The sequence below is a fragment of the Neomonachus schauinslandi genome, chromosome 4 (assembly GCF_002201575.2).
Source record: "Neomonachus schauinslandi chromosome 4, ASM220157v2, whole genome shotgun sequence".
In the NCBI taxonomy this organism is placed as follows: domain Eukaryota; kingdom Metazoa; phylum Chordata; class Mammalia; order Carnivora; family Phocidae; genus Neomonachus; species Neomonachus schauinslandi.
In genome coordinates, this window is record NC_058406.1 from 28,459,191 (window position 1) to 28,483,498 (window position 24,308).

General features: G+C 52.2%; 4 protein-coding genes across 6 annotated transcripts in view; 2 read left to right on the top strand and 2 right to left on the bottom strand.

Moving 5' to 3' along the window:
* Window positions 1-849: 849 nt before the first annotated feature.
* Window positions 850-5,408, top strand: MANEAL (mannosidase endo-alpha like). 2 transcript variants are annotated; one of them, XM_021683729.2, is made up of 4 exons: window positions 850-1,399; window positions 2,602-2,711; window positions 3,580-3,656; window positions 4,772-5,408. In XM_021683729.2, exons 1-4 carry the CDS (start codon window positions 850-852, stop codon window positions 5,406-5,408), a joined length of 1,374 nt encoding a protein of 457 aa, XP_021539404.2. The 2 variants fall into 2 exon arrangements, with proteins under 2 accessions (XP_021539404.2, XP_021539405.1); XM_021683730.1 differs by lacking the exons at window positions 850-1,399; window positions 3,580-3,656 and having other exon boundaries at window positions 2,641-2,711.
* A 1,639-nt stretch (window positions 5,409-7,047) lies between these two features.
* On the bottom strand, window positions 7,048-10,771 carry YRDC (yrdC N6-threonylcarbamoyltransferase domain containing). The gene is made up of 5 exons (XM_021684214.2): window positions 10,368-10,771; window positions 9,687-9,801; window positions 9,444-9,563; window positions 8,229-8,371; window positions 7,048-7,913 (listed from the first exon to the last, which is right to left on the bottom strand). The coding sequence occupies exons 1-5, from the start codon at window positions 10,757-10,759 to the stop codon at window positions 7,853-7,855; spliced, it is 831 nt and encodes a 276-aa protein (XP_021539889.1). The 5' UTR covers window positions 10,760-10,771; the 3' UTR covers window positions 7,048-7,852.
* C4H1orf122 (chromosome 4 C1orf122 homolog) lies at window positions 10,701-12,080 on the top strand. Of its 2 annotated transcripts, none has more exons than XM_021684216.2 (3): window positions 10,701-10,885; window positions 11,111-11,312; window positions 11,562-12,080. In XM_021684216.2, exons 2-3 carry the CDS (start codon window positions 11,265-11,267, stop codon window positions 11,655-11,657), a joined length of 144 nt encoding a protein of 47 aa, XP_021539891.1. In that variant the 5' UTR covers window positions 10,701-10,885; window positions 11,111-11,264; the 3' UTR covers window positions 11,658-12,080. The 2 variants fall into 2 exon arrangements, with proteins under 2 accessions (XP_021539891.1, XP_021539890.1); XM_021684215.1 differs by lacking the exon at window positions 10,701-10,885 and adding an exon at window positions 10,894-11,018.
* A 5,451-nt stretch (window positions 12,081-17,531) lies between these two features.
* The window catches only part of MTF1 (metal regulatory transcription factor 1), a 36,306-nt gene continuing 29,529 nt past the window's right edge, over window positions 17,532-24,308 (bottom strand). Inside the window, exons 8-11 of the mRNA XM_021683731.1 lie at window positions 23,794-23,890; window positions 22,486-23,069; window positions 19,229-19,292; window positions 17,532-17,959 (exon numbers count right to left, since the gene is read on the bottom strand). Coding sequence (XP_021539406.1) covers window positions 17,532-17,959; window positions 19,229-19,292; window positions 22,486-23,069; window positions 23,794-23,890 — 1,173 coding nt within the window. The remainder of the gene's footprint in view (window positions 17,960-19,228; window positions 19,293-22,485; window positions 23,070-23,793; window positions 23,891-24,308) is intronic.

Below are 24,308 nucleotides of genomic sequence, written 5' to 3' on the forward strand. Positions count from 1 at the left end.
TATCTCATATAGTCCTCAACCGATTCTAGGAGTTCGTGCAAGGACAAACAGTCTGGCCAGTGACAAGAGCTCCCTCCAGCCAGTCCTGACCCTTGGTTTTAGGCCGGGTCCGTGTGACTTTGTGCAAGTCACGGTCTCCCTCGTCTTTCCACGCTCTCCCTCGTCTTTCCACGCTCTAGCCAGTGTCTGTAGCGTCTGATCCCTGGGGGTTCCCCGGCGCCCCAAGCTTCAGAGGCTGCCTGGGGTGGGAGAGGGGGTCCGAGGGATGGGGGCCGAATGCAAAGAAGGGAGGTCACTGAGATGAGTACAGAGGCTATCAGTGAAGTCAGTAAAGAGGGATGAGTGGGTAAGGAGATCCTGGGAGAGAGAGACGGACACGGACAGTCGCATTCTTCCCCACCCTGCCCTCTGCTCCCACACACCGTTGACCGCCGCTGCCCCGACCTTCTCCTGGGCTCCGGAAGGAGGGCATTCCCTTTCCTCCACTGGGTGCCTCTACGCCACTGACCCGGGCCGAAAGGCGACAAATGCTCCCCGAGCCACGCAGCTTGACTAGGCCCTTGCTCCTTTGCCCGGGAACTCGCAGTTCTGCTACTCTTCGCCTCTCCTCTCGTCCACTCCCCCCTCGGCTCCTGACCACTTGGTCTGCGCCATCTGCATTCGCTGTGTGCCGGGCCCGCGCGCACTGCAGGGGAGAGGCGGGGAGCCGCCCACGCCGCGCTCGGCGCTCGGCGTCGCCGTCTCCCTGGGACGCGCGCGGGCTCTGCGGCGCGCGGGAGCCGGGCGGGTAGCCATGGCGCGGCGCGCGGGGAGGTAGCCGGGCGGGCAGCGGGGAGCGCAGGGGCCGCCATGGCCCGGCGGCGGCGCCGCGCCTGCATCGCGCTGTTCCTGGTGCTGCTCTTCGCCTTCGGCACCCTCATGGGCCTGCGCACGCTCAAGGCTCCAGACGGACTCCCGGCGCTGGGCCCGGGCCTGGAGCTGGCGCCCTTTGAGCGACGCCCGGAGGGAGCCCCCGCGCCCGCCGCCCGGGCCCCAGCCGCCCCCGCCGCGCCACCCCCGCCGCCGCCGCCGCCCCGCACCGCTGGCCCGGGCAGGGCCCGGGGGACTGCTCCCGCGGAGGCCGAGCCCGCCCCCGGGCAGAGTCTGCGTGTCTGCTCGGACCTGCACGCCTTCTACTACTCCTGGTACGGGAGCCCGCGGCGCGAGGGCCACTACATTCACTGGGACCACGTCATGGTGCCTCACTGGGACCCCAAGATCTCGGCCAGCTATCCCCGCGGCCGCCATAGTCCTCCCGACGACTTGGGCTCCAGCTTCTACCCGGAGCTGGGGCCCTACAGCTCCCGGGACCCCGAGGTGCTGCGGGAGCACATGACCCAGCTCAAGGAAGCCGCCATCGGTGAGTTCCCCCCACCCCCGGGCGGCCCTGTTCCCCAGCCTCACCTTTCCTCAGTTTCCACACCCCAGCTCCCGCTGGTCCTGTCACCGGGCCTCTGATCCCACTCACCCTTCCGCCTAGCTTCTTACTCCCTCCCTTCTATTTTCATTCAGCGCTGACCGCGCGGCGCCGCCCCCCAACTCCTGGTATTGACTTCCCCATCTCTGCCATCTGACCCCTCACAGCAGGGCCCTTTCATAGGGCGGAGCTGCCGGGAGGGCCAGTGGAAGAAGGCATTTGCTCCGAGCTGTCCCAAGTAGGGACAGCAGGGAGAAGGAGAAAGTCTTCATGTCTCTTGGGCTTCTAGGCTTGGTAAGTGAGGACTGGGCATCCTGGCCCTGCAGGAGTGGAGTTCAGAGGAGCCACGGCTGTGACGGCCAATGCTTTCACACCAGATACAAGATAGGGCACCAACCCTTCCAGTTTTTGCTGGCTGCAGGAAGGAAAGTTTGCCCATGTTGGACCCTGCTGTTTGCAGTAGGGGGGCAGGAGCTTTTCTTCAAGTACTCTGCTTGCAAAGAGGTCCCTGGGAGCCTCTTTTGTAGGCAGGCTCGGGTGGGGAGGCTCACTTCTTTCGGATTGTGTCACTGAATTCTCCTGGAGTTTAGAACACATTTCAATTTATCTAGAGATGGTTAGTGAATGGGGAGAGGGGTTGAATGACAGAGACAATGGTGGGAGGTATTCACAGATAAATAACACAGAGGCTACTCCTCAGGATTTTACGAGACAAATGTTATTTCCCTCGGGAAGCATCAGATGACCTCTGCGTGGGGCTCTTATCCCTGCGGGACCTTAGAGGGGCCCCTCTTCTCCAGAGAGAGGACTGTGGCTTCCAGATGGGTGTGGCATTATCCACTATTTCCTTTTGTTCTACTTCTTGCGGATGCAAGCGGAAGTCTGAGTCCTCCTGGCTTTTCTCAGGCTCCTTTCCCGCCTGGTGCGCAAAGGTTCCCGCTGCCGCGGCGCTTCAGCACCGCGGGCGTGGACAGCTCCGGGACGCTAGGCTCTGGCATCTGATCCGCAGGAAGTGAACCTGGCAGGAGCCTCGCTCAAGGTTTCATTCAGAAACCATTTTGCAGTTGGAGACGGTTTGGGAGGAAACGCATCTCTGTTGCGGGGGTACTGTGTGCCTCTGAAGTAGCTACTGTGTTGTGTCTCAGGCGTCCTGGTCCTGTCCTGGTACCCACCTGGCATGGCTGATGATAACGGGGAACCCTCAGACGACCTGGTACCCGCCATTCTCGACACCGCCCATCAGTACAACATCCAGGTGAGTGTCCAAAGAAGAGGTCAGGTGCTCTTTGGCCCATTCTGGAGATTTCCCCTTCTCTGCCCACAGGGTTAGTTTTTGGCTTTAGCCCAGGTATGGCAAATACACAGCAAGTGGTGTGTGTGGGGGGGGGGGGGGGGTGAGGTTCTAATAAATAGCACCTGTCACTGTTATTTTCTTGAATTCTGGGGGGGAAATCAGGAAAACTAAATATAGGAGAAATGGAAGATTGAATAAGTATCACTGTGATAGATTTAGGTTGCAGACCCTGACTCTGGATAGAGAGCAGGCAAGGGCCAAACGGGCCCAGAAACCAAACGTCTCAGATCCCTAGTGGGAGGCAGTGCTGGGCCTCTAGGAGTAAAGTACAGGCAGGCGGGTGCACTTTCAAGAGGAATGATGGAGCGGAGCTAAGCATGTCCAGTTACTTTCCCCAAATGAACCAAATAAGTCATTCCCCTCTCCTGTGGTGACGGAAGATAAACAGCAGAGAGGAGCCCCACCCCGTTCCTGAGCCCATCACCGACATGTTTAACAGATCAGAGCACCTCTGCCTGACAGCTTCTGCAAACTTCTTCCCATGGTTTCAGACAGCTAGTGCCAATCACGTGGAGCTGGCACATAAGCTCAGACCTATTAGCCATCCAGTGACATCCCATCAGAATGATTCCCAGATGCCCTGCTGTGGGAGGTGGCCAGCCTTCTTGGCACTCTTTTTCTGACCCTAAGGGCAGTGGCTGCTTTTATCTCTGTTATGCCCACTGTTGCCAGGACTCCTCCTCCAAGCCCCAGTGGAAACATGAGCCTTATAGGTTGTGGCCCCTGGGCAGCTACTTCACCTGACCAGTACCTCCTCTGTTTGTGGCAGGTGGCCTTCCATATCCAACCCTACAAGGGCCGGGATGACATAACTCTGCATGACAACATCAAGTACATCATTGACACGTAAGGCTGCTGTGGGGCCTGGATCTCAATGGGGATCAAAAAGGGGGAGGGGATAGATTTAGAGGGGTAGGTCGAGAGACACCAGGGCAGAATGCCAGTGTCCTCAGCAGCTACTTCCTAGTATTACAGTACTAGGCTTGGAGTCAGCAATCTGGGTTTGAATTTCAGTTCCGCAGCCTCCAATCTGTGATCTGTTGCAAGCCTCTTAACCTTGGAGTCTTGTGAGAGTCAGAGGAGTTAATATATGGGAGAGTGGCTTGTACTGTGCTTGCAGGTTTCATCCACTCACTCAAAAAGTACTTGAGTGCCTTCAGGTGTCCGGGCACTGTCCTCAGCCCCGGGTGTACAGTCATGGGTAGGACTGGCGAGGTTTACATTCTAACGTGTGGCCGCAGTGAGGTGGACAATAGTTACACATGAAAAGTCACATAGTGACCCATGCAATTAGAAACTGATAATAAAGAATAGAGCAGGGTATTATGTTAGAGCACGCCTGAGAATGGGTGCTAGACTTCAGAACCGGTGGTCAAGGGAGCCTCTCTGAGGAGAGGACGTGTGAGCTAACACCTGAAGGAAGAGTCAGCTCTGCAAAGATCTGGGGCAGGCAGAAAATTCCAGGCAGAGGGCTGTCAGATCCAAAGGCTCATGACGGGACAAGCCTGACAGCAGAGTAAGAGGTCCATGTAGCTGGTGTGTGGAGATGGGGTAATAGAAGGGGTGGAGGTGGGCAGGGCCAGATCAAGTTGGAGTGGCCTTGCAGGTCTCAGTCAGGAGCAAGCAGATCTGGTTCATGCCTTAGATAGTGGATCACAGGGAGCCAGAAGCAGGAGCCTGGAGACCGGTTAGCTGGCCGCTTCCGTCCCAATGGAGGAGGGGGGTGGTGTGGTGTGGGACAAGGAAGTGAGGCTTGAATGGAGGGAGGCTGAGGCTGGGGAGATGTGGGTGGGAACTAGGTTCTTAATCAGGGGTGTGGGGAGTGCAAGCGTGGGGACAGGCTGGATCCCAAATTGCACTTGGGCATCAGGAACGATCTGGCCCGTGGCTTGTCCTACAGCTGTGCTGGCTGCCCCCCTCCTCGGCCGCCAGCTCAGGTTCTTCTCCCTCCCGCTCCTCAGGTATGGCTCCCATGGTGCATTTTACCGCTATAAGAACAGCATGGGTAAGAGCCTCCCACTCTTTTATATCTACGACTCATACCTGACATCCCCTGAGGCCTGGGCCTACCTCCTGACACCCAACGGGCCCCACTCGATCCGCAACACCCCCTACGATGGGGTCTTCATCGCGCTGCTGGTGGAGGAGGGCCACACCCACGACATCCTGGCTGCTGGGTTTGATGGCATGTATACCTACTTTGCCTCCAACGGTTTCTCCTTCGGCTCCTCCCATCAGAACTGGAAGGCTGTGAAGAGCTTTTGTGATGCCCACAACCTCATGTTCATCCCCAGTGTGGGGCCTGGCTACATTGACACCAGCATCCGGCCCTGGAACAACCACAATACTCGGAACAGGGTCAATGGCAAGTACTATGAGACAGCCCTGCAGGCAGCCCTGACCGTGAGGCCCGAGATCGTCTCCATCACGTCTTTCAATGAGTGGCACGAGGGCACCCAGATCGAGAAGGCCATCCCCAAGAAGACGCCAACACGGCTGTATTTGGACTACCTGCCTCACCAGCCCAGCCTGTACCTGGAGCTGACTCGCCGCTGGGCAGAGCACTTCATCAAAGAGAAGGAGCAGTGGCTAATGTGAGGAGCTGGGGCCATGAGGTGCCAATGTCCTGGCCTCCCCGGAAGGTGTCACCGTGTGGGCCTCAGCTGAGGTTGGAGGCACTCACTGGTCCCCCAGTCAGCAGCGGGGCACCTCTGGGTGGGCCATCGAGCCTGGGCCCATGTGGAATAGAGCTTGTTCCTCAGGCATGTGGGGCCGGGGGGCTCTGCAGGGACAGGAAGTGAGGCAGGGTTCCAGAGAGGGCCCCAGAGAGGCTGGCAGGTGACTGGACTCAGCCCAGGGCCACTCCACATCCTGTCATAACACTTTAAAATGATCCCTTTGAGCTTGGAACTCAGCAGGTTGGTGTTGCGTAGCAGTCCCCAGGTCACTGCTGTTAGGAGGGGTCAGGGCTCTGGGCAAGCACGTGCCCTGCTGCCTCTTCAGCCTTCTTCTTCTTCTGTCTTCTCCAAGTGAGGGAATCACATTTGAAACTTCCCAAGAGGGAAACTCTAGGTTTAAGCCCTTCCCAGTAGACTCCTGAACACAACAATCAGGAAATAACCCTGAGCCTTCGTACACTCATTCAACACATACTGACAGAGCACCTAATATGTGCTAGAGACTTCACATGGAAAGGTTCCTTTCTTCCAGAAGCTTACAGGATCCAGCTTTCCTTATTTGGCGTGGCCTTGTAGCTAGTGCCTGAGCACAGTTTTTCCTTTTTTTGCAGTTTTCTCCAATGCTGAGAGTTTTGGTGTTTTTTTTTTTTCCCTCTTAAGAAAATACCTCTGTGCTCCAGAGCCCACATTTCCGCTGACCATCTAGCTCCAGGGAGAGGACCAGGACATCCTCCCTCCCTTTAGCTGCCTAAACCGAATGAGGCCCACTCAGTAGAGCCATTTTCAGTGCTACTGTGATTTCTATTAATTAAATATGACATGGTCTTCTCAAGTAAGCATTCCTTTTGCTCTCTTCAAGCCTTCCTGAACTCTGAGCCCTCCCTCAAATGCTGTGACAAACTGACACGTAAGATGGGCTGGCCAGTGTCAGCACAATGAAGAGTGAGTTTGCTTCAGAAACCAGGAGTGTAATCAAGATTTTTAGTGGAGATATTTAACAGTGCTCATTTACAAATAAACGAGTATACTCGTTGTGGGGGCCCTTAAAGCAGGCCCTGGAACACCTTGGCAAGATTTAGGAGCTACTTGGAAATATGTGCATTACTTTATGGGCTCAAGTCTGAATCCCGGTTGTGGGAATGGGGTGCAAGGCAGGAGGGGAGGAAGTGGGGCCTATGGATTACTACGGGACCCCCAGCTCCAGTGAGGTGATGGGCACTGGATGCCACGATGGACAGAGCAGATCAAGAGCACAGCGCTGGACGGTGACCCGCAGTACTTTATAGAAGGGAGAAACATGGAGGCTTCATTTCACACATACACGGTTTGAAAAATACTAAAAGCATGGCAAGCTTGGGGCCAGGAGCAGTAATTCTCATTCATTGCAGCTTGATGAGTTCTTTCGAAGGCTAAACTATAGCAAGAGCCATAAAGATGTTCATACACTTTGACCCTGTAATCCTACCCCTGAGAAAATAATTCAAAGGAAGAAAAATAAACTACAAAACATTTCCTATTAAAGAAAAACAAGGTTCAAATAGTCAAGAATAATTCTGTTTAACACTTGGTATACATATGAATAAAGGCTTTGAGTACACACTGGATTCAAATAAAGGTATTACAGGCGTAACTCATTATAATTTATTTTACAACTAAATAACAAAAAAGCTACTAGCTGAAAAGAACAGTGGAGATTTGTTTTCCAGTATTCTTTGATTTGGACTTCCCTACCCCCGCCCCTTGCCAACTGAGCTCACTTCTCACCATTAGTCCAAAATGCTGACTTCTCTCCACCAGGCCTTCTGGCACACCACACCACCGGCCTCTCCAGTTCAGAGAAAATAGTGTCGGGCCTGTGGCTCAACAGTCCTTATCCTACTATGGTTCCAGCTTCAGGTGACTAAGTACATGCCTTTGGTCACTGGAGACTTTTAAACAGCACCAGCTGGTGCTCTGGCTGATTTGGACCTTAAATGCCACTACCCGCCAGACAGGGGGCTCCAACTGGATTCCAAATCTGTTCCTCAAATTATTTTTCAAAAAAGATTTTTGAAAAAGAAACTTATTAGAACAAGGCCATCTTAGGAATGTTCTCAAATAAAGTCTCTACGTCAGCTTTTGGCTGATATTTAAAATTACAGATAATAAATATGACCTCCCCATCAGGTGTGAGATGAAACCAGCAGCTTCTGGGGCTTGGTCTACAGTGTTCAAAAAAAGGCAGTGCCTTAAAGAGTCAGACTAGTGACGTCGCAGCCCCAGTGGCCTCTGTCAATGAGGCCTTGCCAGTCCCCAGCGGACAGACACACAGTGTCCAGCACCAGTCCTCGGGCCCTCCCCTCTTCCTGAGATGCAGAAGCAGGATCAGTGCGAGGGGAGCAGCCCGTACTTCTGCTGGAGGATGGCTGCAGTACTCTCCAGGGCACTGAGGAAGAAATGGAGGCAGTGGAAGTTCGACTTCTCAAAGCCGCGAGCCCACCAGAGTCTGGTGATCAGCGACCTCTAAACCCTCTGGTCTTAACTCTGCTCTCTTCACCAAACCCGTGATGAATCCTTTGAAACCTCAAAAAGCCAGTAAACACCAGCAAACTTAGTGCCCCTCCATCCACCACTTCTCCAAACCTGCCCACCCTGCTCAGGACAAGAGAGGAGTGCCAATCTTCATTCAGTTAAGGCTTTTTTTTTTGCACCTTCCAACCTTCCTCAAATTCTATCCCCATGCCACAGCAAAGAGACTCACCAGCCTGGACGAATGATGTCAAACTTTCCAGGTACAGACAAATCAACCACAGTTGAGCCCAGGCGATACTCGGGGCTCTGGCCATCCCCAATTGGTCCCCCATCAATGACCAGGGACAACTGAGGCCAGAGGTCCTGGAACTCCTGGAGGAGAGGGAGAGGAAGCAGGGACACTAGCCCTGGCATCTAGAGTGATGTCATACTGCACACAGCCCTCATAAGGAGACGAAGACCGCACACTTCTAAAACAGGAGGCATCTTCCTCGAAGCAGGGGAAGGAACCTCATTCAGTTAAGGTCAGTTAGCACCTAGGACATGGCATCCTATGAGGTTTGGAGCCACCCCAGGTTAGCACCTCAAGTAACACCTATCTAGAGCTTAAACAAAATCTTGCTGTGCCAAGAGGAGATTCTACACAGTGCTTCTGTTGGGGACATATAGGTCCAATGGCTGGAGTCCTAGGTGGGTGTCCAAAGATGTAGGCTCAACCCTGAACTTTCGCCTAGATTTCTATGTCACCGCATGCAAATTACTTCATCCAGGGCATCTCCTGGATCTCAGGAGAACTCTGGGTAAGGGTAGGGAGAGGAAGACAGGGTGGACTCGGCACTTGCATGCCACCAGCACTCAATCCTTGGGCTACGGGAAGGATACCGCCTCTGAAATCCGTGGCCTGAACTGTTAACTGGGTTAGAGCATCGCCCGCTCTCTCCACCACCACCACTCATGACAACCCTGCAGTGGTGGCTAGGCCTGGGCATTTGGGATGGAGGAGCCTAACCACCAGTTACTGCACTGGATGGGTCAAATGTTTACTGACAAGAATACTCCTACCCCCCAATTTTTTGGGGGGGTCTTAACTTTCGTTACAGCACTGTTATAAAGACTTATTGCCTAACTATATTTTCAAACAGCTACCACCACAAAAAGGGGGGAAAAAACTACATTTACCATGATGTTTCTTATTAAAAAGACAACAGGAAGAAAACACCAGTTCTCCCCCCTTACCTCTCAAGCTTTTTAATTAAACCTTTCCAAGATTCTTTAATTTGGATCCCCCCCCCAACCCACCCCTGCCAACCGGACAGACTTCCCACCATCAGACTAAATGGGTGAGCCTCCTGCAAGGCATTCCAGTGAACCATCAACCCTACTGATTCAGAGGAAACTGTGTCTGGCCTGGTGATGTTTCTGGGGGGAGGACTGGGTAACTTACCTCGACATTCAGAGAACTAGCCTGGGAGCTAAGGTTGGCACTGGTGAGAGCGACTGGTCCCCCGAACACCTGGACCAAATCTTGTATGAAGGCATGGTCAGGAATCCGGATGCCTACAAGCTATGAGGCAAGGGGAAAGGGGATAGTCAGAAAGGTTGGAAGGGGTGGGGAATGGCTCTAGCCTGGATCCTAGTGAAAGCCAGAGGGCAGGAGTCTGGGGACACAAGAGAAAATCTGACTCACAGGAGTAAAGGGGTTCAGGTCCTTATTGAGCTCCTCTGAGCGTTCCAACACCAGGGTCACTGGTCCTGGTAGTAAGTCTTTCAGGAGTCCCTCAGGTACCCTCACATGGCAGTACCTGGAAAACAGGGCACAAATCCATCCAAGAATGAAGGGTCGCTGCTGGTCCTATTCCAGTCGGTAGTCAGATCTAGAAAAGGGGACCCTGGTGACTACAATGGGATCTGTCTTCCCTCTTCACCTCCCTAAGAGTTTGAGAAGGGAGGCTCCAGAGGAACACCCTCGGCTTGGAGCCCACATGCTTCTGGTCCCCGAGACTACAACAGCTGCACCGTTATCACGCTCCGTGTTTCATTTTCTTCCAGGCATCCCCTACTAAATTCAGCTATCGCGTTTGTTTCCTTCGTTGTTGTTGTTTTTAAACCGTGGGAGTCCCGACCCCCTCCCCTCATTATCACAAAAACGCCAGAATAGGAACCCTGCCTGCCTCGTTCATCGCTGCGCCCCAGCATCTCGTTCAGGGACTGGAAGACGTTAAGTGCTCGATACACATTTCCAGTTCCGGATTCCTGGGTGAGCCTGGACAAGCCCCTCCCGCTCTCTGCGCCTCAGTCTCCCAAGCCTGTCACCGGAAGCCCCTCCCGCGGTGCCGCCCCCAGCGGGGCCGGGTCGGGGCGGCCTCACCTGTAGACGTCGGCCACGCGGCCCAGGCAGACGGCCAGCGGCTTGGCCTCGCTGCGGCCCTTGAGGCGGTACACAGCGCCCAGTGCCGCCGAGCAGCTCGCCGAACAGGCCAGGCCGTACAGCGTGTCGGTGGGGACGGCCACCACGGCGCCGGCGCGCAGCTCGGCCACGGCGGCCCGTAGCGCCTCGGTCCAGCCGGCGCGCTCCGGGCTTGCGGCTCGCACGGCCCCGCTCCCCGGGAGCCGCAACAGCCGGGCCCCCGGCGCCGCCGGAGCGGGACTCGGCGGGCGGAGGAGGCGGCCCCTCCGGGCGGAGCCCCCCGGCCCCTCGCTCAACCCCACGCTGGCAGCCACCGCGGCCCTCAGCCCCCTGCACGGACGCGCCGGAGACATCCGCCCGGCCCCGCTTCCGGGAGGAAGTGACGCGCCCAGTCAGCTTCCGGCCGGGGAGGCTCGGCCCCACCTCCGCGCCGGGCAACTTAAAGGGACCGCGACCCCCAGGAGGATTGAAGGAGACCGGTGGGGACGGGGCGGGGCGCAGCTTTGCGGAGCCCTAGCGCAGCGCTGGGGAGGGGGGCGGCCGAAAGGGGGTTGGTGGTCGGGCCGCGCAGGCGGAGATGGAATGGGGCCCGGGCTCAGACTGGTCACGGGGGTGAGAGGGGACCCGTTGGGGCGGGGGGAAGGGGCTCGGACCCCGCGCGAGCGCCGGCCCTGACCGTGTGTGTGTCGCTCTCTCCCGGGCAGGGAGGCTGCCGGCGTGGACCGTGGGAAGGCGGGGCTGGGGCTCGGCGGGAGGCCACCCCCGCAGCCGCCCCGGGATGAGCGCGCCCAGCAGCTGCTGGACGCGGTGGAGCAGCGGCAGCGGCAGCTCCTGGACACCATCGCCTCCTGCGAGGAGATGCTACGGCAGCTGGGCCGCCGGCGCCCGGAGCCGGCTGGTGGCGGGGTTAGTGCCCACCCCGGGCTGGGCCTGGGAGGTAGGGACTGCCCCGTGGTTGGACTTGCTAAGCCCTAGCTTCCCCGGGAGGGTGGACGTGTCCCCACCGCCTTACCGCCCCCCACCCCAACCTCCCTTCATCTGGGCGAGAGGCTTTGAAAAAGTTAAGTGCTATCCGAATGCCAAGTGGCCATATCCTTGCGGGGCCTAATCCAAGGCCTTTCTCCCCGCCTCACTTTTCCTTTCTGTTCCAACCAGAACGTCTCAGCCAAACCCGGAGCACCTCCCCAAACAGCTGTCTCCGCCAGAGGTGGCTTTCCAAAGGATGCTGGCGATGGAGCTGCGGAGCCCTGACCATCCCTGATGGGCGCCCTGACTTCTCTCCCTCCCGGGGCTGGTGGCTGGACTCGAACAACTCCTTTCAATAAAGGGGCCAGTCTTCACTGGCAGTGGCTGGTACTTGGCTCTCAGCCTGGGATGGCAGCTCTGCTAGCAGCTGGGTTCACTCCCACTTCATCCTGGCTGAAGGCAGTGCTGAGCTTTGAAATGTAGCCAAGGAATACCCAGTCTGATTACCCGGATTTGGGCAGACCAGCAGTGCTCTCCAGAGTGGTCTGGCCTGCTTTGGGGGATCCAGGTGGTGTTACATGTCCATTTCATGCTCTGGGGGCTCCTAGCCCCACAAAACACTTTTAGCAGAGCCTTGATTAAAAGGAAACCTGCAGACTCTCCTGGTGACCGACCTTTCCTTTCTGTCCCCTAAGACTTAGCTGGGGAGGGGAGGTGGGCTAAGTAGTGGAAAATCGTCAACCATGGGTAGGTTTGGAAAGAAATGCCACAGATACTACCAGATTTAAATAAGCATTTAATTAGGATTTCATTAGTATTTAATATTGCTTTTTCAATTCCAAAAAGTTAAATTTTCACTTCTTAACAGATATTTTAAAGTACAATATTAAGTTTATACAAAATGAGCAATTAAGCAAACACCATTATTTCACATTCTTCAAAAATACAAATTCATATTTACTCTTTTTTGGGTTTGGAGGTTTCTTCCTTTGGAAGTACTGAACCTGTAACGTTTTCATATCGCTCAGTGGAAGTCCGTTGTTCCCATGTTTCACACTTCAATAAATTTGATAGGCTTTCACATAATCCAAATAAAACCATTTGAGATTTAAAAAACTGTCACCAAGACCTCTGGCCAATGACTACTAGTGTGTGTCAAAAAAGAAGGCTCTCCGTGGGTCTTGCCTTTCCTGGCCAGAAGACGTGAGCCAGAGATTCAGCAAAAACCTGTTTCCAGCCACCTTCCCCAAAGGGACCAGGAGGAGTTGACAGGGAAAGGTAACAGCCACCTTGAACTCTGACCTCCCCACCCCCATATTCTCCAAAACACAACAAAGGATGTAGACTGTTGAATCAAAGGCGTCCTGGGGAGGCCTAAGGACTTGAGAGAAGGGCAAGAGAGGCCTCTGACTTGGCACCACTTCGAGGATAACAAGGATATTGCAAAAAACACCCCTGGGTTTTGGTGAAAAAAGTTTTTATGAAAAATTATCCCCTAAGAAAAAAGAGTAGAAACTGCATTGAGCTGAGAAAGTGACACTACATTATCACCCAATTTTTGGCCCAGCAGGCACACCACCAAAAGGGCAGTGTGTGGTTTTAAACTTTGCTTCCAGTAAAAAAAGCTTGTACTATGTACACATTGACATAAGATCCAGTTTAATTTGCATTTTTCAGTGCAGACTGAGAAGCCCTCTGGAACAGGAGTAACAGTGAGAAATGCCCAAAGAGTGATCATCAGCTTCCCCAAAGGGCGTGAGAGGAAACGTGAGAGGACCCTCTCCGTCCCCCCAAAATATGCAAGAGGAAACAGGCTAAACTGACTACCAACCAGAAATATGCAAAATTCTGTTTTGTCGCCTCCCCCCACCCCCAATATTAGGGAATGGACAATTTCCCATCTATGTCACAGCAGGACTATTTGCATATTGATCTGTGGAAATCCTTCTGCTTTGGCTGAAGTGTTATTTCAAAACTTCTCTATTCTACAGTAGCCTGAGAACTGGAAGATAAAATGGCGGGGGACTCCCCCCTCCAAGACAAAAGGGGAATATGGGGGAAGGAAGAAAGTCGATAAAGGAGATTATTAACAGCTTTGTTTACTGGATTTAATGAAGGCTGGAGACATTTTTTCTTAAAGAACCAGCACGGGCGGTGAGGGGAGCAGTAGGGAAATGGCTCATGTTGCCCGCTCCCCCACTACCACCACAACCTCCCTAACATATTTCTGATTGGTGGTGGAGGAAAATGTAAACTCTAGCAATACTGTTGCAGTTCCACAAAGCAATGGTTTCAGTGACTCTGGAGAAGTCTTTAAGGACAATGAACGTGATTACAAATAGAAAAGTCTAGAAGGTGCCAGGTTTCTACCTAGGAACAACCTGTTCCTTCCTTTCAGGCATCACTTTGTAATGGTGAAGGCGGGGCAAGATGGCAAGGGACCAAGAAGTGATGAGAAAGGGCCTCAACAGTCAGCAGAAGAAAACAGGACCCGCAGCAGTTCTTCAGAGAGCCTGAGGGGGCGCCCTCGGGCACACAGGGAAGGCTTGCATAGATTGAGCAGTTGCTGAGAATGCATAATAGTGTTTCCCTATAGACAGCCTTAGAGCACAGGGCTGATCCAGCGGAAAAACGAGGCCAGGCCAGGGCCACATGGGACAACGACCGTCAAGCTACACATATTGCACCAAGGTAAGTGCTTTTCTTTTCACACCTCAATTTAACTTTTTATTCTGAGCAAAAAATAAAACTTTGTGGAAAGTATATATATGTATATATATATACACAAAAGAAATTGCAGCAATTGGGTTAAAGATAAAATAACCTAAAGTGCTTTTTTATTTTATTATTTCTTTAATATACCAATATGAGGTTCTGCAAACTCATCCCTCTGGACACATTCAGCATTATACAAAGTCTCTCAGGAAAACCCACCCACCCTCCATGATCCCCATCAGTCCACTGCCTTGACCCTGAAGGTAAAACTCCAATCTACTGACTTTCCCAGAGCTGGTGGAGAGAAGTCCCTGGCTTCTACCCAGAGAGGTCTTCACACCTTAAGGCCCCTCCTGGGCTTTGTACCATGATCTCCTTCTAAGGGGAAAGGGGTGGAATTTAATAAATGACACCAACTCCTGTCACCAAACTAGTGATGCCCCCATGAGGCTGGCCAGACCCCGCCCCCCGCCCAGGAGAGGCAGGGCCATTCTCCCTCGATGTCCCACCCACGTGCTGGGGAAGGGCCCACTTCGCTAAGGCAGTTTGGGGGTGCCAGCCGGTTTCCTACCCCTTCCTAAGTCCATGAACTCCAGTCCCTGGTGCTGACGACACCCTGTAAAGGGGCGGTGGAGCTGGAGATGCTAGTGGGAGCTGGAAGCATACATCTACCAGGTAGAAATGATTAAGGTTACCATGGGAAGAAAAAAGGCTTGGCTTCACCTGCCCGAAGTTTGCAGTCCTTCCCTAACCTCACCACAGGTTCATTCCTGGGTTTGGGGAAGCACACCCTCCATGAAGGCTCTTTCTAGCTCCACTTTAGCCAGTGGCCTGCTCTTCCCCAGGGTCCCTGGCACCAGTGGCCAGGCTTTGCAGGAGGTGATGGAAGGGAAAGAGCTCTGGAAGAGGAAGGAAAGACTGCCTGCCCTGTAGAAAAAAACCTCTTTTTTCTACCAATTTTTCTAAAGCTAATTGGCTCTGATAGTCCCCCTTATAATTTTGAGTCACCCTCAAAAGGCAGATACTTCCACTAGAAAAATCTGTCATTCTAAATACTGTTTTAAGATGCTTCTTCATCTCCCCCAATCTTTGGAGAGCAGAAAAGCCACTGACCTACCTAGGCCCAAGAGGAGCATAGCCCTGGCTAACTAGAAAGAAGAGATCATGAAACCACGGACACTTCCAATGGCCTTCCCTGGGCTCCTGTTTCCCACCTCAGCTCCCAGGAACTGAATCCCTGGTGCCCCGAGGCTGGCTATGTGGGGAGGTCATTCATGTCCTCTGATATGAGCTACCTTTGGGACCCCATCACGTTGCTCTGTCAGAAGTTGTAGCGAAAACAGCAAGGTTCCTGCCTCAAAGCTTCCTATGGGTTCAAGACCCAGAGACAGCCAAGGACAACCCACACTCAGCAACTGGTTTTCCAGGAAGACTAAGCCACTGTGGTAATAGAAGATTCCTCCCCCCTTATCAACTTCTGCTGAGGTCAGTGGTCACCAGAACCCTCCAGCCTTTGGGGGAGGGGAGTGCAGAAGGTCAAAAAGAAATGGATTCTCCAGACTAGACTCCTGGAATGAGAAACCACCAGCTGCCTGGGGGTAGGTCCTTTTCTCTTCATGGCAGTAACAACATTTACTACTTCTGCTCTCTTGTCCAACTCTGTCCCTGAAATTCTGTCAAAGGCAGGGCCTCTGGGCCCCCAGATAAATGATCAGCTCTGGATACTGTCTTGGCTGGCCCTGAGTAATAGCTCAGAGAACAGAAGAGTGACACATGCAGATCTCTTTATGTTAGGGAATGGAAAAAGAAGGCAAAATTATGGCTGCTGTCTCCTGACTCAGGAGAGCAGCCTTGTTTGTGGACCCCTGTTCCTCGCTCAAGGCAGGGAAGGGGCTCTTGGAGGCAGAGGCCTAGTCTAGACCCTGGGCCAGGCCTCATTTCTGAGCTCAGTGAGCTTGGTGAGCACTCATGACTACGTTAATATAGCCAGTTGAGAGAAACTTTCCATTTTAGTGTGAATTGTATTTTAGGTTTTATTTTAAAGAGGCAATGACTTGGAGCCAAAGGCAGACAGATGGATATAATTCTATACACAAATCAAAAAAAATTTTTTTTCCTATAACACAACTTAATGAAACATTCCAAATGAGATAACTTATTGCAACATTTCAGGCTTTTTGGTGGAAGGGGGATTTTTGTTTTGTTTTGTTTTGTTTTACCCTGAGTAGAAGATCATCGTTTTGTGGTTTTTGTTTTTTTGTTTTTGTTTGTTTAGAAATCACATGACTAAGCTGAGCAAGTCACATCCTTCTTTGCACTGTACTAGGACTATATGCAAAATCCAGAGGGGTGAGAGGCGGAGATGGGCGGGGCCACCAAAAGCCTGGCTAGAACCTGGAACCAGGGCACCTGGCCTGCCAATTACATGCCGCCTTAAAAAGGTAACAAAAAAAACCCAAAAAAACTCCCTTAAAGCTGCACCTTCTCCCAAGAAGCAAAATGCAGCTCTTCTGCTCGGAGGAAGAAAATACCATTAAAGGCAGGCAGACCACCACCCAGCCACTGGCCATAAGCCACATGTCCACTCTAGGACAAAACAGGGACATTCCCCAAGAAAAATTCACTGCGATCTGCAAGCCCTGGCTGCCAACCGAGAGGGAAAGAACCAGGAAAGCAAAGACTGGGATAACATGGTTAGAGCTTGCTCTGCACACGCACGGACAGACAGTGGTCAACAGCTCGCCCAGGGCCCCCGTAGAACCCAATCACCCACACAGCCTCAGGCCAGGCTTGTCGCTACCCACTGGGCCACAGCCAGCTGCTGGATGACACCTGCCACAGCCACCCTGAGCTCCACCAACACCAAGAGCAAACAACAAAACCACCTCACGCAGTCCCTGTCAGGCTCACAGCTGTCTGACCTGCCTTGGCCACGCCCCCTCTGATGGAGCCAGGGTCTGGGCCAGCTGCGGCCTCAGACTCAGACTCAGAAGTCGCACAGGGAGGAGCAACACCCAACACACTGAACTCTGCTGCCCAAACCACAGAGACCCCAGTGCAAGTGATGGGCAGCATCAGACTGATGGAAGCCACACCCTTTCATTTCGAATGTTTATGCAAACGAGTAACCTTAATTTCCAAGTTCACATGACAATAAGCAAAAGTGACATACAGTGCAGCCAAACAGTTCATTTATAACTTAGCTTTTTTTGTTTTGTTTTTTTTTGTTGGTTTTTTTTTTTTTTTCCAAAGATCAGTTCCTTAAAATGGATGCTCCTGGGATATGACTAAAGAAAATACGTCTGAAAGGTGAGGATTTCAAACAGTAGATTTCTTCATCCTTCGAACTGCTGACCCCCCCAACCCCACCCCCGTGACGGCGGGCACCGCACCTTCTGCTTCCCGCTCGCCCTCCTTTCCTGGAGGTGAGCGCGTGCGGCCCTTTCACTTGGAGAAGCTGGTCAGGCCCATCTCCTCCTCCCCCTGCAGTAGTGCTTCAATGGGAATCAGATTGGACGGCGTGTCCAGGCTCTGGAGGGACAAAAACTCTGACACATCCATGGCACTTAACGTTTCTGTCTGAGGGTCTGAAGGAGTCTCTGCTTGTCTGCTTTGCTCACAGGAAGAGGGGACAGCGGAGGAGGACGACAGGGGGCCGGGGGGCGAGGAAAAAGTCTGTGGTGGTAGCTTCAGGCTGGGCCCGTCAGGAGGCTGGGGGCTCGGCTCTGCAGGGGGTGGGGAAGAACAGCCCTTCCTCCTGCCCGCCGCCCGCTCCTTGGCAGAGTCCCGGCACGCGCACTGACACTGACATGCCTCCTCTTGTTTGATGATGATCACAGGAACACTGAGGCCAATCTGCTGTACAGAGCTCCCTGCGAGAGAGGCAAGAGACACTGCTCCTCAAGCAGCCGTGGGCAGGGCCGTGAGGGCCGGAGGGTACAGACTAGGTGGGTGCCGAATGCCGTGGCGGCAGAACAGTGGGGAGGGAGGATGCCACACTGCAGGCTTTGCTCTGCCTGACACTCCCCGTCCCCTCCAAGGCAAAGTCCCTTTTCCTCAGAAAGCCACACACACCGTCTAGAGGACCCTGTATCTCCAGCTTTGTTTCCAACCATTCTCCCCTGGACCCTCCATGCCGGCCACAGCAGATGCCTCCCTTTTCCTGACATGTTCTTCATACCTCTGGGCCTCTGGACTCTTCCTCCTGCCTAAACTCCCCACACACGGCTGCTTTTCCGGAGAACTTACTCTTCTTCCCTCTGAAGACACAGCTCGTCCCCTCCTCTCCCAAGGCTGCCAGGCCATGACTCCAGCAGGCTCCCACTTAGGGCTGGCTCTCGGGCATCCGGCCCACGAGCCTCCTGTCTGTGTGCACGGGGCGCACCTCTCTCCACACTGTGTGGGACGTGGGGCTTGAGTCCCCCCCTGCCCAAGATCAAGCTCCTGCAGAGCCTCTTGCTCACACTTGCATCCCCAGTCTCAGACACACGGTCGGTTGGGGGGATCCCCCTTAAAACTGCCAGCCTTGTGCTCACGCATCCTCCCGCTCTTTTGTGCGTGTCTGTGTGCTCTGCACACGCACACTCTGAAATCAGACAGGCTGTGGTGTGTCTCAAAAAAGCTAGAGACCAGGGGAAGGAGAACAGAGTGGGAGTCAGGAGCCTGAGAACTAGGGCTCTGGCTCTCACAAACTCACTTAGGACTCCGGAGGAGTCACTTCATCTTTCAGGGCCCCGTTTCTTAATCTATAAAATAGTTTGAAAAAAAAAAAAAGGAACTTTCTGCTCTATAGGAGTCTCTGACCCAGATGCTATTTCTTCATTACTGTAATTAGAAAAGAGTCCAGTGAATTAACAGCTGCCCTCTTTGGCATTAACTGTGAGTCAAACTTTCTTCTGGTTACATTTAAAAGCTGTATCTGAGAGGGAAAGAACCATTACTCCTTAAGGAATGTTAAATGTGGTATTTATGCCGTAAGTGTGCTAACTTGCAATAGTTGTGAGAATGTGAAATACTCTAATAATAAACAATACAATCTGACAAATTTGAGGTTTTAAAAACTGGGGCAAAGCAACAAAGAACTGTGCCTCAAGGGGCCCAGAAAGCTGACTTGCTGTTAAAGCTCCCACACAATTACATACCTGTGCTACTGGCTACTGGCACTGCAGTGGTAAAAAACACCTTCTCAACTTTAGATGCTTGCTGCTGGGGGGAAAAAAAAAAAATCACATTTACAGCCACTCGAGTATGGCACATCTCCAAGGACCTGAAGCCTGCCCAACTGTACTGGTCATCCAAGAGGACAGAAAACCCTCAGTGTTCAAGGATTTTTGCACTGAGGGATGTTTTGTTTGTGCTCTGACATGAGGTCACTGCACTGTTTGACATTCAGTGCTGACGATGCAGCCGGCTTTGTCCCCTACCACTTGGCTGTCTCCCAGCTGCCCAATCTAGTAGGTTCTGTCTGCCCAAAGGCTCCGCCAAGGCTGCTTTGCTTAAGCTGGGTCTTCTCACAGGGCTCCCCAGGGCTAGCTTCCCTACAAGCCCTCCACTGCCACCACACCCCGACACTTCTGTGAGGCTGGAAAGTTCTTTTGCCTCCTCAAGGATCAAGCTGCACACTAAGGACCGGCTAAGACCCTCTTATGGGCAGAAGAGCCCCGGGAAGTGTGCTGTAAGCCTCACGGGGAGCAGCTCCAGGGTGGGCCCAGGCCTCAAGTCCAAGCCCCACCACCTCTAAGTTCTTGAGGCCAGGCAAGTGATTTAACATCTTAGACTCTCAGTTTCCTCATCTGTAAAATGGGGATGATAACCAAAGGACCTCTCCGAGGGCCCCCGTGAGGGTGAAATGAGAGGAGGCGTGTGGAGCCTGCGGCGCATGGTAAGCCCACAGCAAACGTGCGCTATTGATGTTACTATGAGGCGGACCATAGAGTCAGGCCCAGAGATCACCCCTTTCACTGTGGTAACACATCCTGTTACACTGGCTACAGGATTTCTGCTTTCTTCAAGTGTTATCTTAAAAAGGCTTTGTCGGGGCGCCTGGGTGGCTCAGGTGTTAAGCGTCTGCCTTCGGCTCAGGTCATGATACCAGGGTCCTGGGATCGAGCCCCGCGTCGGGCTCCCTGCTTAGCGGGAAGCCTGCTTCTCCCTCTCCCACTCCCCCTGTTTGTGTTCCCTCTCTCGCTGTGTCTCTCTCTCTGTCAAATAAATTAAAATCTTAAAAAAAAAATAAAAAAATAAAAAAAATAAAAAGGCTTTGTCTTTTATCCCTTTAAGGAGGGAAAAGGGTCCCTCCTGGCTGAGTCTAGGAGGAATGTGAAAGCTTCTGGCTAAGTTGCAGGAGCTGACACTATAAAATAATGATGGAGAAACGAGACCCATATTTACATACACAAAGATAAATTGTATGGAAAAGGAATGACACCTGCCCCATTGCAGCTCCCCAGGGCAGATCCAGAAAAAAAAATGATAAAAATGACATGGAGCAGATTGGATTATGACACCAAAAAGGCCTTTCCAGTGACTCTGGCTATCTGAACATGGAATCAGGTGGCCTCCAGAGGTGGCTGGCACCTGACCTATGGAATCTGAATGCCCTGGCCTCACTGTTCAGCCCTAGACTACCTTTTCAGTTTGATAGCGTCATACATCTACCCAGACATTCTCCTACTTGGTACATCCTTTTCTCCATCTATTTCCCCCTCATACCTCAAGGCTCACCTGCCCTGGAAGGCTACCCAACAAGCCCCGACTCTCTGCACCCCTCATCTGGCAGCATGATGTAGTAGTCAGGAGCACAGGCTCTGGGACCAATCTGTCTATGCTCAAATCCCAGCTCTGCCAGTTACGAGCTGTGTGACCTTGAGCTAGTCACTTAACTTCTCTGGGCCTCAGCTCTCCACTGGTAAAATCATACCTACCTCCTAGGATTGTTGTGATTAAATGAGCAAAGCATTGAAAAGTGCTTAGTTAGCACAGTGGGTCACATTTAGACATACAGACATTTAGAGACTGTAAAAATATCAGTGGTTGCTAAGGGAGGGGATGAACAATTGAAGAATAGGGATTTTTTAGGGTGGTGAATCTACTCTGAATACAGTAATGGGAGACACATGACATCATGCATCTGTCAAAACCCACAGAATGGTGCACACAAACAGTAAGCCTTAATGTAAACTATGGACTTTAGTTAGTAATAATATATCGATACTGATTCATCAGTTGTAACAAATGTGCCAGACTAATGCAAGACATTACTAACAGGGCAAACTGGGTGGGTGGGCGGGGGTGGGGGTGGCCAGGGAGTGTATGGAAATTCTCTGTACCACCTGTAGAATAAAATTTAAAAAAAAAAAAAAAAAAGGAAATCTAAAAATAATATACGTAAGGTAATGACTGGCACGTGAGACCCTCAATTTCAAAAAGTGCTTAATCAGCACAGTGAGCCCTTACACATAGTAAGGGTTCAATAAATCACTGCAGTTATTTTTTTATTACCATTTTTATTATTATTTGGCACTTTTCCTACTGGTAATGTTAACTTTCTTTGAGGCATTTTAGCCTCTTTAACTAGAATGTAAGTTTTTATGAAAAAGAGATCATGGTTTTCACTTTTCTGTAACCCCAAGAGTATCATGCATGGTATCTGGTAAACACCAGGCCTTCAGGGCACCTGGGTGGCTCAGCTGGTTAAGCGTCTGCCTTGGGCTCCAGTCATGATCCCAGGGTCCTGGGATCGAGCCCCCGCTCAGCAAGGGAGCCTGCTTCTCCCTCTCCCTCTGCCTCTGCCCCTGCTTGTGTGCTCTCTCTTTTGCTCACTCTGGCTCTCAAATAAATAAATAAAATCTTAAAAAAAAGAAAAAATACCAGGCCCTCAAAATATATTTGACTGAATGACCAAGTCATTTCCTTCATCATCGAGACCAAACACTTCTGTAGAAACTGGCTCTCGAAGAGTCCCTGGGAGCACAGATTATCTCTCTGACTTGGCCACTGCTGTGTTTCCTGCCTGATGGGGTCCCACCATCCCCTCACATCAGTCTGACTCTGCCTTGGAGAAGAACCCGCTTTCCTAAATTGTTCTTGGGCCTCTGCAGTCTGTTGACTGCTCTGCTGTCCTGGATGGTGGCGTGACACTGCAGATGGAATATTCGTTCACGTGCCTCCTGCTACCTGGCAGAACGGGAGGGCTCTTTCTCTGCTTTCCTATTGCAGGTGTGCATCATGGCATTCCCTGGATTTCTACCACTCGGTCATGGGGAAAATGACAAGAGGCCAAATCACAGGTTTCGGGGCAGATATGATAACCATTTTCCTTTCTGAAGCAAAACCTGGGAACATGTCACCTATGTAAATACACTCCACCCCACTGGATCCGTTTAGACAGAGTACTTACAATTTGTTCTTGGTTTTGCGGTGAACTGGTGGCACCATTTAAGATCCATTGCAAGTTCTGTTCTCCCATGACCAGGCTGGACTGCAGGATGGCCGTGCTGGGCGTCGGGGTGATGGTGATAGTGGGATTATTAGTCAGGACAGAGTTGGCGCCCAGGGGCAGAGTCTGGACCACGGCCGGCAGGGGCTCAGTAGTACTTTGTGATTGGGGCGGTGCCGCCACGCCTGGTACGGCCGCCGAAGCCCCGGCAACGACAGAGAGTCCCGGTACGACAGGCTGCGGGGCCTGGGGGTGCGGAAGAAACTCTTGATGATTAGCAGCAAACTGTGTGCTGTGGGAAACAGGCACTTCTGGAGGTTGTAAGAGAGCAGAGGGGTTGCCAAATGCAGCTTGCTGGGCACCAGTTCCTAGGGAAGGAGCAGGCGGAGGAGCAGACGGTGCTGAGGCTGGTAGTAGAGGCTGCGGTGGCTCGGACATGCCAGGCTGCAGTACAAGTGGAAGAGATAAAGATGCTGAATTTCCTGTGGGTGGCGGAACATCACTGACTGACTCTGCATCACCATTAAAACTTTCAATCAAGGCAGCTGGCAAGAAAAAAAAATAGAAATATATATACATATCCCAAGCCTTACAGGAGCCACAAAAACACAGTCATCATGGCGATACCAAAGACAGCTGAAGTCCGTTAGGGCCAAGAGCTTCATTCCTAGAAGGCTGGCTTTCCGCTTTCCATTTCATGACCCCTCTGGTCGAAGCACCAGGCTTCACGACCGACCTCTCTTTCTAAATGTGAAGAGCTAGTCTAGGCTTCACCGTAACAAAAAAAATGTATTCTAAGGCTTTTCTGGAAAAGAGACTAGACATCCTTTTTTGGCATAAGCAGCGAACACGCTTTCTGACTGCTGTGAAGCTTCAGGGACAGATTTTCATTCAAACACAGAAGGATCTATGCATCTGATGCCGGTCGTGGATCCTGCCCACTCATGAGCACAGTATCGCATCAGAAGAAGAAAGAGCTCATAGCTCCTCTTATTTTTGAGAGCCAACAAAAGCTTTTGGAGAAGGAGACCCTCTTCTTTTGAAGGGCTAGGAAAAGCAGGCCCTCAAGTAGACTCTTGCTGAGGGAAGGAGAGGAAAAGATGGAATCAAACAAAAGGCTCATACTTCCCGGAGCCCTCACCAAACGCACGCATTGTTCAAGGGAACTGAAATCTACTTCATGGCGCCCGCATCGGTGTGTCACCGAGGGAGATTCACTCCCTTGCCCGGTGCCGAGTCGTGAGTAGGAAGAGAGTCTGTGGCACAAACCTGTCTGTTGAGGATCTTCCTGAATTGCTGTATCATCGGAATTCTGGAACATGGATTCGAAGATGATTGCTGGTGAAATTGTGCTGAGGTCCTGGCCCTGTGATTGATGGACAGAGACAAAGATGTGAAACTTGTCATCCTGAGGCAATTCTTCACCGGGAGAGAACACACAGCAGCAGAACTAGAATGATCTTTTTTGATACGCTTCTTGTTTCTAACTTCTTCCTTTCCAAGGTGACATTTATTTCCCTCAACCTCAGACACTGGAGATTTGGGTCCTCAGATACTCTAAAACAAGAGCCCATAAACTATGACCTGTAGACTGCATGCCTGTTTTGGGAAATAAAGTTTTACTAGAACAGATGCATGCTCGTTCATTTATTGTCCACGCTGTTTTCATGCTCTGATGGCAGAGCTGAGTTTTGTCAGAGACTCTGCAGCCCGCAGAGCCAAAAATATTTTACTATCCGGCCCTTTCCAAAAAAACAGCTTCCTGACCCCTACCCTAAAAGAAG